At 59.6% G+C, this 12,145-nt stretch overlaps 2 protein-coding genes across 2 annotated transcripts; one reads left to right on the top strand and one right to left on the bottom strand.

The window, feature by feature from the left end:
- Positions 1-566: 566 nt before the first annotated feature.
- A1Q1_06706 (protein-vacuolar targeting protein) lies at positions 567-2,392 on the bottom strand (the record flags this gene model as incomplete). The annotated part of the gene is made up of 4 exons (XM_014327755.1): positions 567-1,160; positions 1,392-1,616; positions 1,684-1,823; positions 2,029-2,392. The coding sequence occupies 4 exons, from the start codon at positions 2,390-2,392 to the stop codon at positions 567-569; spliced, it is 1,323 nt and encodes a 440-aa protein (XP_014183230.1).
- A 160-nt stretch (positions 2,393-2,552) lies between these two features.
- On the top strand, positions 2,553-4,016 carry A1Q1_06707 (uncharacterized protein; the record flags this gene model as incomplete). Its single annotated transcript, XM_014327756.1, has 2 exons — positions 2,553-3,440; positions 3,492-4,016. 2 exons carry the CDS (start codon positions 2,553-2,555, stop codon positions 4,014-4,016), a joined length of 1,413 nt encoding a protein of 470 aa, XP_014183231.1.
- Between the last annotated feature and the right edge of the window lie 8,129 nt (positions 4,017-12,145).

Genomic DNA, 12,145 nt, shown 5'->3' on the forward strand with positions numbered 1-12,145 from the left:
CTTGCGCCCCGATCATGCTGGACGACATGTTGCGCGCGACGATGGTTGAGTGTCGAAACGGTGGAGGAAGGACAATGACAGGAAAGGCACGAGCCAACGCGAAATGAGTCGGTCGTGAAATTAATGCGCGGCGGTAACATTTCGGATGTCGTCACTGCACCATGTCCCAGCCTGAACAGAAAACACAAACCAAGACCGACGCCCAGGCGAAACCTGAGGAGAAGCCATGGCAGGATTGCCTGTGAGCACTTGGACGTATTCATGCTGATGCTCAGGACGTGCAAGCTCACTGGTGCGGCCGCCTTTTCTGGTGTAGGCATCTACGCGCTGATGGAGGCCAAGAAGCAGGGAGCCTTTAGCAAGGTCAGGCCAAAGGGCGCGCCGATCGTCGGCGGGCCTGTCACTGCAGCCTTGGGTGTCGGTGAGTGCAAGGCGGACGCTCATGCTGATGATAGTCTTCCTCACCCTCGGCGTCAGAAGGTTGTTCATTTGATCAAGATATAGCATTACATACAGCACAACTCTATTGTATCTAACGTCACCGTACATGTACTCTACAGCGACATTCAAAACACGGGAGCGTCCTTGAGGAAGAGACGCGACTCCTCGGCCGCGACCCACTTGGCAACCCGGTTGGCGGCGCCTACGACAGCGCTCATGGACAGCTTTGGCGACACGGCCACGTAAAGTTCGAAGGGCTTCGTCAGCCACCCGAGGACTGCTTCATTGTTGGTAGCAAGGTAGACGAGCTTTAGCGGTGTTTGCTGGCCGGAACGGGCGTACAGCGCGTCCTGTGCCCGTTGGTACAGCGTGATGAGTCGCTTGCGATCTGCAGAGTCTGGCCCATATGGCTCCTCCCATTCCGGCGCCGTCGACTGTATCAGGCCGCGCGACTTGTACACGAAATGCCTTAGACCCGGGGCGCCAATCGCACCTGGCGTTAGCTGGGAAAAGCTGTAACACTCACCGACCGCGTAGCTGTGCTGCTTGACACAGGCTTCAATCTTCTCCAGCGAACCATCCTTGATAAGCTGCGCCTCGACGCTGACGCGCCATTGCGACAGGGACTCGAACGCATTGCGGTCGGCACTAATGAAGACTAGCCCGACAGAGTCGGTCACGTAGCTGATGTAGGCGTGGACAAAGCCGGCCGTGTTAAACTTTGGCAGACAGACCGGCAGCCATGTGTCTATCGTTCGCAGCGACGAAGACGTCTGGAGCATGTTGATTAACAGGTGCATGTCTGCGGTCAGCACGAACAGGCGAAGAGGACAAACCCGCGGGGTGAATGGCGTGGCGACGTGGTCGCAGCAGCGTCGCGATCTTGCCGTCCGCAATGAGAAGCACGTAGAGTAGGTCCTGCTGTCAGCCATGCGATGCGGGAGACATACCTTGAATTTGGACGGTGGCATGAGCGCTGCCGCTGCAGTGTCGCGCAATGCAGGCGGCATGCGCAGCACTTCCAGAGTCGACGTCATGAACGTGAGATTATCCTGGCACGATCCGACGAGGTGCTTCAAAAAGCCCTCGGAGCCCTCCAACAGTCTTGAGGGGTCAAAGTTGGATCTCCTTTGGAACGCGCGCTGCAGTTGCGCCGCCGACACGACGCTAAGAATCTGCAGATTCATATACTCGAGGTGCATGCGGAGCTGCGGTCAGAGCAATTCACCATGTGCGACTCACGATGTACTCTGGCTCGCCCCAGTCGGAAACCGCAAAGAAGTAGAGATTCTCCTTGATATTGAAGACGACCTTGCTGTCGCCGTGCTTGATCATTCGCGGGGCATCATCCTCCGTTTGGAAGATCGAAATCAATGCTTGGGCTACTCCCATCATATTTGTGAGCGAATCCTCGTCTTCGCCATGGTTTCTGCGGTCAGCTGAGAACGCTCGTACTCTCACAATGCGAAAACAGGCTTGCCTGCGTTCGTGAGGACATAGTAGCGTCGTGGACTGAACGTCTTGGTATCTTCCGGCGACAGAACAGAGACATCTGCACGTCAGACTAGCTCAAGCAACCCTGCTCACCCTTGGCCGAGATGGCTGAGGAGCTTGCTCGTGATCGCCCCGGGCTCGGGCGCCACGACTTTTCTCGAAGCAGCTGTTGCCGCAGCTCACTCCTTGCGTCGGAGGACACGGAGAGCTTTCCTACGGCTTCCTCGTCTTGAGCTTGTAGCTCTTTGCCCTTGCCTTTCGATCGCACATCGGGTGTTGGGGGTGTGCTGGGGAGTAATCGCGGGGACGGCTCGCCAGGAGAAGCGATGGCGCTAGCGGCGGAAACGGTCGCCTTGGACGGGGTAAGCGCCAGAGGGTACGGCGAGCGAGCGCGCGGGGGCGTTGCAGGGGTCGAAGTCCCGGAGCATGGCTCTCGCTCCGGGGCCTCTGCGCTCATTGTTGGTGAAGGATGGTGGATGACGCCAAGAGATGAGCGCGTCGTAGTTGCCGACCACATGCCGCGGATCCGATGCCGCACCTCCACCCTGGACAGCCTACATAGTCCGCGCCACTGACACCGAAACCTTCAACTTGCTCACTCACCACTCTCGACACTCATGAGGATTCTGGGTCATGTGCGGTGGCCACGTCCTGTCCTATTGCTGCTAGCGTCGGCGGTGATCGCAGGCTGGTACCTGTACCTCGTCCCGCGATCACAGTGGGTAGGACTGTTACCTTCCACTGCATCGCGGGCCGAACAGGTGCCGGTCGCGAGCCCCCGACTGCAAGCCGTGCTCGATGGACTGCAGGCAAACCTGACTGCCGTCTACGACAAGCACAATGCGACGGTACCCCCGGCAGTGTACCCATCGCAAGCCCTCACCGACGCCCAGCTCGAACGATATCGACATTTGCAGACGCCTTCCCTGACCCGGTCCGCCCGCATTCAGGCCAATGCTCTTGGTCGTACGCCGCTACCGAAATACATGTTCACGACCCTGACGCGCAACATTGGCGAATCGCTTCCAGATCTGCTCGTCGCGCTTGCGACTGTCATCGACTTTGTTGGGCCGGAGCACACGAGCTTTTCGATTCTCGAAGGTCCCAGCGACGACTTGACGCCGGTCGTGCTGGAGGAAGTGCTGCGTCCGCTCTTGCGGCACCTGAATGTGCCAGACTCGGCCGTTAGCATTGTCACGAATGCACCAAAGGTGCAGTGGAACGAGGTCAACCGCATTGAAGAGCTCGCAAAGCTCAGGAACCAGGCGCTGGAGCCGCTGTGGGCAGACAGCTCGAAGCAGTACCTCGCAAGCACGCCCGAGCACAAGCGGCGCACAGTCGGCACCGATGTCGCGGCTGTCGTCTTCTTCAACGACGTCTTCATCCAGGCGAGCGACTTTTTGGAGCTGCTGCACCAGCACTTTGTGAATGGCCAGGGAAACCCAGGGGTCGGTATCACGACCGCCTGGGACTGGATGGCGCGCGAGCCGGCACACTTTTACGACGTCTGGGTTGCAAGGACTGTGAGTTGACGTTTCGAATGTTGCTGACGTTAGATTGACTCGGGCGACCTGTTCTACCCCATCCGCGGCGAGTGGTGGACCCCGTCGGAAGAGATCCTCGACAGCTCTCCCAAGTCCCGGGCCGCCTTTGAGACTCTCACGCCCTTCCAGGCGTTTAGCAGTTGGAATGCGATGGCCGTATTGTCGCCAACACCATTCTTGCCGCCTTTCGGTGTGCGCTTCCGCCGCTCACGGACAGACGTGGACGAGTGTGCCGCGAGCGAGTGCACGCTGATCGCGTCCGACTTTTGGAAGTACGGGTGGGGGCGTGTTGAGGTCGTCCCGGCAGTCCAATTGGCCTACTCGCACAAGGTTGCGGTAGACACCGCACTCGCACTGAAGCGGCGAAAGGCGATCCTGGGCTGGCATGATGGCGTACCACCCTCAAATTACGATGGCCGCATCAAGTGGATCAAAGAGGCGCCACCCAAGATCCGCTGCCATCCCTGGCCCGAGCAGAACGGCTTGGAAGCGAACGTATGGAAGACGACCAGGTGGGTCGCACCCTACCTGTTGTAACATAGACATGCAACATTGTGATATGATTGGGGTGTTCTGCGTCAGCCGCCCCAGAGATGGGAGCACTGTACGGTTGTAATACGGATGTGAGCAGTCAAACTAAAGCTACGTAGAAATCAGCAACGCACTGACATGAGACGGGAGCCCGAAGCAGAGCGAAGCGCGCAGAGTTCAGCCCGCCTGGCTTTCGGGCTAGAAGGGATGTCCTAATGCTGGTAGGGTGCTGGAGACTCGAGACGCGCGAGGCCGCCTAGGTCAATAAGGGCTTGGCGGCGCGATAACGAAAATCGGCGCACCGTGAGATTATGGCGGAATGGAAACGGGCAAGCGTGGCGCGAGTGTGTCGGTTCCCATATACTTGCGCCAAGAGAGGTGGTAGCCCGATATAGTGGCAGCGATCGACTCGCGACGAATATCATACGGAGTGGCGGCAGCCGGCCCATTACCCCGCCGAGATCAGAGATTAGGAGTTCGACGGATGATTACGACATAAAGGGCATGGAAAACATCAAATGTAGCTCTACAAAATTTGCTGAGTAGCGTGTCTTGCGAGCGATGAGCGCGGGCGTAGCGCGACAACGTCGAACTCGATGCCGGTCGGTGTGCAGCTCTAGCACATTTGACTTGGGACACTGGTAGTCGATGGGGCATCTCGGCCTCTTGGCAGCAACAGAGGACAGTGACCTGCCAACAGAGTAAGAAACACAAGGTCAAATTAGACTGGGGAGTGTTGCGCCGACGCGAACATCGTCGAAGACGACAGAGCGATCGGCAATGGGGAGCCCGATGAACCCTGCGAGGACAAGCAACCTCAAGAAATCCTCGGTGCTGGAATGATAACATGAGCTCTGAAGCAGCCTTAGGTGGCGTCTAGACAGACATGTGCCTCGAACAAACGCCCGATTAGGCTCAGACAAGGGTCGCGCGTGAGAGGGATGGGTTCATTAAGAAGGCGCTTAGGTCAAAGTGTGCTTGACGCAGAAGCAATGGGGAGAGTCTGCAGACGTAGCAAGCAGTTCCGTCAGTTCCGGTCCAATGATCGATGTCACTTTAATGAGGCTGTGGGATACCACCTTCCACATCTAGGATTGCTACAACGAGCAGCGCCCGGAGCGACCGACTACCGCTCCAATGCGCCTAGCGTCAACGCGGCGAGTGAACTGTTCGCGGCAGTACACAGTCGTCCACAACAGATGAGGAGTCGGTTGATCGGAAGAAGCCCGGAATAACTAAGGGTTGGCGGGGCTATATTGGGCGGATCGGCCTAGACGCATCGCTGGAAGAACTTGAGTCCGAGCGGACGCAGCTTCCGACAGTCTGGATCGGAACTTGGGACGCCACACGAGATTGGGAATCCGGGTGCATGCCGAGTGACTACAAGAGCTCAAAGCTGTGATTGACTGATCACCTGGCACGCTGGTGCTCCAGAGCACATGGCCAGATGACTTTGCCTCCAGCTTCGGACGGACTGCGCTCGTACTGCACGAGGACCACCTGAATGCCTTCCGACGCGTGCCTGGCTGTCTCGATCATCATGCATCAAGAGCAAACTTTCATGGTTACGAGGACCGACTCTCCTCGCGAGGGGTGACTAACCAAGCGGCCAACGGCATGTCACGTGAGTCGGCTGATCTCGATAGCCGGAAAAAGGTGCGAGGGTGAGTCGATTGCAGCAAAGACGCCGCATGGCCGCATGGACTGTCGCGCTTAGCGCGCGTTATCGGGGGTCGAGGCGGGCCGCGGTTGGCCAGAAGACTGGTCGAGACAGGGCTGCAGCGGATATTGAGCAAAAGTTGGGCCGCTCAAAGGCGTTCTCGCGTGCACCATCGGTGAAATTCCAGAGTCGACCAGCTTGCGTCATGCAGACGAGTCTAGGGCTGCGCACGCGGCGATTGGCCTGCGCACGCAGGGATATGCAATGCGACTACTGATAATAATTTTTCGCCCCTCGGACCATGGCCTGGACGCCTGCTTCAACGCCACCCGCCAAGCGCCTACGCGGAAGAAAGCCGGGTGAGATGTCGACGGAATCAGATGAAAAAAAGTTTGGATCGGTGACTCGCGACTGTACTCGGCATCGTTGTTGCTTTCGTTTCTTCTCTTCTTTCTTCTCCTCTCTCCTCTCCTCTCTCTGCAATGCAACTAGCTACTATCGTCGCTTCGGTGCTCGCTAGAAGCAGTGCTAACTGACCCAACAGCACGGACAGGCTCCCTTTTTCCCAAAAATCGCTCCACAGCGACCCTCAATTCAACCGCAAAAAAATTCCGTAACCCTTCCTTTTCAAGCCTTCCTCTGTTGTCGTCGCTTTCGACGTTAGACATCCACCAAGATGGTCTCTTCTTCGCACGACGAGACCAAGCCGACCGGTGGCTCCGGCCTCCTCGCCCGCAAGACGACCGTCCAGGTCCCTAGCCCCAAGCTGCCCCTCGGCTCGCTGTACCCCCCTGCGTCCGGCAAGGGCGTCGACTTTATGGCCGGCGAGACCGACTGGAACGACGCCATGGGCGAGGGCGACATGGTCCTCGAGCTCGCTGATGGTCTTGCCCTCTCGGGTCACTCGTTCGGTGCCCACAAGAGCGTTTCCGGCGAATGTGTTTTCCAGACCGGTTAGTCACCGACATCTGCTCACCGATGTTTTCCTGTGGCTGACGAGAACAGGTATGGTTGGCTACCCCGAGTCCCTTACCGACCCGTCCTATGAGTCTCAGATTCTCATCCTGACGTACCCTCTGGTCGGCAACTATGGAGTTCCCGAGCGCGAGCAGCACGATGCTGCCGCTGCGCTCCTCGACAAGCTTCCCCTCGAGTTTGAGGCGTCCAAGGTTCACGTCGCCGCCCTCATCATTGCCAACTACCACCCCAGCTTCTCGCACCACCTGGCCAAGTCTAGCCTCGGCGAGTGGCTCAAGGAGCAGGGCGTCCCCGCCATGTGGGGTGTCGACACCCGCATGCTCACGAAGCGCCTCCGTGAGGGCGGTTCCACTCTGGGCCGCGTCCTCGTTCGCAAGGAGGGCGTCCTGAACAAGGTCTCTGGCCTCCTCTCGGGCTCCAACGACTGGAGCGCCAACTTTGAGACGATTCCGTTTGCGGACCCGAACAAGGTCAACCTCGTCGCCAAGGTGTCCACGAAGCAGCCCACCGTGTACACGGCCCTGACTGGCGTCGAGCCCGTCCTGAACCCCAAGACGGGCAAGACTATCCGCGTGCTCGCCGTGGACGTCGGCATGAAGTGGAACCAGATCCGTTGCTTCCGCAAGCGCGGTGTCGAGGTCAAGGTCGTCCCCTGGGACTATGACTTTAACAAGGAGGCCGGCACCTACGACGGTCTGTTCATCTCGAACGGTCCCGGCGACCCGTCCATGGCGACCGCCACCATTGAGAACATCAAGGTCGCGCTCCAGACCTCCAAGGTCCCCATTTTCGGTATCTGTCTCGGCCACCAGCTGATCGCCCTTGCCTCTGGTGCCCAGACCCGCAAGATGAAGTACGGCAACCGTGGCATGAACATTCCCTGCACGTGCGCGACCTCGGGCCGCTGCTACATCACCTCGCAGAACCACGGTTACGAGGTCGACGTCAGCACCCTGCAGGACGGCTGGGAGCCCCTGTTCACCAACGCCAACGATGGCTCCAACGAGGGTATCTGGACCGGCAAGAACGGCAAGCCCTTCTTCTCCGTCCAGTTCCACCCCGAGTCCGCCCCTGGACCCCGCGACACCGAGTTCCTCTTTGATGTCTTTATCAACAGCATTGTCGCTACCGCCGCCGAGGGCCGTCTCGTCTCGATCGACATGCCCGGCGGTGAGCTCTCGGTTCACCGCAAGCGCCTCCCCAAGGTCAACGTCAACAAGGTCCTCGTTCTCGGCTCTGGTGGTCTCTCCATCGGCCAGGCCGGCGAGTTTGACTACTCTGGTTCCCAGGCCATCAAGGCGCTCAAGGAGGAGGGCATCTACACGATCCTGATCAACCCCAACATTGCGACGATCCAGACCTCCAAGGGTCTCGCCGACAAGGTCTACTTCCTCCCCGTCACGCCCGAGTTTGTGCGCAAGGTCATCAAGCACGAGAAGCCCGACGGCATCTACTGCACGTTTGGTGGACAGACTGCGCTCAACGTCGGTATCCAGCTCAAGGACGAGTTTGAGTCTCTCGGCGTCAAGGTTCTCGGTACCCCCATCGACACGGTCATCACGACCGAGGACCGTGACCTGTTCGCCAAGGCCATGGAGGAGATTGGCGAAAAGTGCGCCGACTCGTCGTCGGCCAACAACCTCCAGGAGGCGATCGACGCCGCCAACCGCATCGGCTACCCGCTCATCGTCCGTGCCGCCTACGCCCTCGGCGGTCTCGGCTCTGGTTTCGCCACGAACGAGGAGGAGCTTGTCGAGCTCTGCAACAAGGCATTCGCCACCTCGCCCCAGGTCCTCGTCGAGAGGTCGATGAAGGGCTGGAAGGAGGTCGAGTACGAGGTTGTCCGCGACTGCATGGACAACTGTATCACCGTGTGTAACATGGAGAACTTTGACCCGCTCGGTATCCACACCGGTGACTCGATCGTCGTTGCGCCGTCGCAGACCCTGTCCGACGCCGACTACAACATGCTCCGCACCACGGCCGTCAATGTCATTCGCCACCTCGGCGTCGTCGGAGAGTGCAACATTCAGTACGCCCTGAACCCCTTCTCCAAGGAGTACTGCATCATCGAGGTCAACGCGCGTCTCTCGCGTTCGTCCGCCCTCGCGTCCAAGGCGACCGGCTACCCGCTCGCGTTTATCGCCGCCAAGCTCGGTCTGAACATTCCCCTCAACGAGATTCGCAACTCGGTCACGAAGAAGACGACTGCCTGTTTCGAGCCCTCGCTTGACTACTGCGTCGTCAAGATTCCCCGCTGGGATCTGAAAAAGTTCAACCGCGTCTCGACCGCCCTCTCGTCCTCGATGAAGTCGGTCGGAGAGGTCATGGCTATCGGCCGTACCTTTGAGGAGACGATCCAAAAGGCCATCCGCTGCATCGACGACAGCTGGGGCGGCTTTGGCGAGAACATTGAGATTGACGACGTCGACCACGAGCTCGCCAACCCGACCGACAAGCGCCTGTTCGCCATTGCGACCGCCCTGAAGCGCGGCTACTCGGTCGACAAGATTAACCAGCTGTCCAACATTGACCCCTGGTTCCTGCGCCGCCTCGAGCGTCTCTCCAAGACTGAGGGCGTTCTCTCCAAGTACAACGCCTCGACGATCCCCCGCGAGCTCCTCCGTAACGCGAAGCAGCTCGGCTTCTCGGACCGCCAGATTGCGTCTGCCATCAACTCGACCGAGCTCGCCGTCCGCGGCCTCCGTCTCGAGGCCGGCATGATGCCGTTTGTCAAGCAGATTGACACGGTCGCCGCCGAGTTCCCGGCGTTCACCAACTACCTGTACACGACGTACAACGCTTCCGAGCACGATGTCGACTTTAACGACAACGGTGTCATGGTCCTTGGTTCCGGTGTGTACCGCATTGGATCCTCGGTCGAGTTCGACTGGTGCGCCGTCCGCGCGATCCGCACGATCCGCGAGAACGGCTTCAAGACGGTCATGATCAACTACAACCCCGAGACCGTGTCGACCGACTATGACGAGGCCGACAAGCTCTACTTTGAGAACATTTCGCTCGAGACTGTGCTCGACATTTACGATCTCGAGCACTCGGCCGGTGTCGTCCTGTCCATGGGTGGCCAGACCCCGAATAACATTGCGCTCGCGCTCCACCGCCAGAACGTCAAGATTTTCGGTACCTCGCCCGAGATGATTGACAATGCCGAGAACCGCTACAAGTTTTCGCGTATGCTCGACAAGATTGACGTCGACCAGCCGCTCTGGAAGGAGCTGACCTCGTTCTCCGAGGCCAAGTCGTTCTGCGACAATGTCGGCTACCCCGTGCTTGTCCGTCCGTCGTACGTTCTCTCCGGTGCCGCGATGAACGTCGTCTTCTCCGAGGACGACCTCCAGTCGTACCTCGGCCAGGCTGCCGAGGTCTCGCGCGACCACCCCGTCGTCATCTCCAAGTACATTGAGGACGCCAAGGAGATTGAGATGGACGCCGTTGCCAAGGACGGCAAGATGGTCATGCACTATATCTCGGAGCACGTCGAGAACGCTGGTGTCCACTCTGGTGACGCCACGCTCGTCCTGCCCCCGCAGGACCTCGACCCCGAGACGATCCGCAAGATTGAGGTCGCGACCCAGAAGATTGGCCAGGCCCTCAACGTCACTGGTCCGTACAACATTCAGTTCATCGCCAAGAACAACGAGATCAAGGTCATCGAGTGCAACCTTCGTGCCGCTCGTTCGTTCCCCTTCGTGTCCAAGGTCACGGGCGTCGACGCCATTGAGATTGCGACCAAGGTCATGCTCGGCCTCCCCGTCACGCCCTACCCCGACGTCAAGATGCCTCCCAACTATGTCGGTGTCAAGGTCCCGCAGTTCTCCTTCTCGCGTCTGTCTGGTGCCGACCCCATTCTCGGTGTCGAGATGGCCTCGACCGGAGAGGTCGCCTGCTTCGGCAAGGACCGCTACGACGCCTACCTGAAGGCGCTCATCTCGACTGGCATTCGCCCGCCCAAGAAGAATGTGCTGCTCTCGATCGGTTCCTTCAAGGAGAAGCTCGAGATGCTCCCTTCGGTGCACAAGCTGCACCGCATGGGCTACAACCTCTTCGCGACCGCCGGTACCGCCGACTTTATCCAGGAGCACGGCATCCCCGTCAAGTACCTCGAGGCGCTCGGCGAGGACGACGAGAGCGACCCCCAGAAGGCCGAGTACTCGCTGTCGCAGCACCTCGCCAACAATGTCATTGACCTGTACATCAACCTGCCGTCCAAGAACCGCTACCGCCGCCCGGCCTCGTACATCTCCAAGGGCTACCGCTCGCGTCGTATGGCCGTCGACTTTGCCGTTCCCCTCATCACCAACGTCAAGTGCGCCAAGCTCTTCATCGAGGCCATCATCCGCAAGCCTGCGTTTGACATTTCCAGCGTCGACTACAAGACCTCGCACGAGACCTTTACCTTCCCTGGCCTCGTTTCCGTCCAGTCGTTTGTTCCCGGCGCCGCCGAGCCCAACTCGGACGACTTTAGCGAGGCGACCCAGGCCGCTATCAAGGGTGGCTTCACCATCATCCAGATGGTTCCCCAGGGCCTCAAGTCGACCGTCGAGGACGAGATTTCGCTGCAAAAGGCGCAGCAGAACGCGTCTGGCGCCGCCCACTGCGACTACTTCTTCTCGGTCGCTGCCACCGAGGACAATGCCTCGCGTCTCGGCGACGCCATTGCCGCCGGTGCCAAGGCGCTCTTCATCCCGTTCAACAACCTCAGCACCGTCAACAAGGTTGCCTCTGTCGCCCAGCACTTTGCCGCTTGGCCCCAGGACAAGCCCATCGTGACTGACGCCCGCGGCACCGACCTCGCGTCGATTCTCCTGCTCGCGAGCCTGAACAACCGCAACATTCACATTGCCTCTGTCTCCACCCGCGACGACATTACCCTGATCTCGCTCGCCAAGGAGAAGGGTCTCGCTGTTACTTGCGACGTTGCGATCTACGCCCTGTTCTACTCGCAACACGACTACCCCGAGGCCGCCAAGGTTCTTCCCACCCAGGAAGACCAGCAGGCGCTGTGGGACAACCTCGCCAACATTGACGTCTTCTCTGTCGGTGTTCTGCCCTACGAGCTTGGCCAGGCCCTCGGCAAGAAGGTCTCGGCCCGCAGCGGTGTCGAGGAGTCGCTTCCTCTGCTGCTGACCGCGGTCGCGCAGGGCCGCCTGACCCTCGACGACATTTCGACCCGTCTCAGCGAGAACCCCCGCAACATTTTCGACCTGACCGAGCAGCCCCAGACCTACGTCGAGGTTGAGGTCAACCGCCCCTCGCTCTTCGAGGCCGACAGCGACGACTGGTCGCCCCTCGCTGGCCAGGGCGTCCTCGGTGCCGTTCACCGTGTCGTTATCAACAACCACTCGGTTGTTCTTGACGGCAACACATTCTCGATGCCGATGGGCCGCGACGTCTCCATGACTGGCCCCCGCGGCGGCCGCGGCTCGTTCTCGCGCGCCTCGCGCCCCAGCGTGTCGCTGCAGTCGCCGCCCCCCGT

The sequence above is a fragment of the Trichosporon asahii genome (genome assembly GCF_000293215.1).
Source record: "Trichosporon asahii var. asahii CBS 2479 unplaced genomic scaffold scaffold00008, whole genome shotgun sequence".
In the NCBI taxonomy this organism is placed as follows: Eukaryota; Fungi; Basidiomycota; class Tremellomycetes; order Trichosporonales; family Trichosporonaceae; genus Trichosporon; species Trichosporon asahii.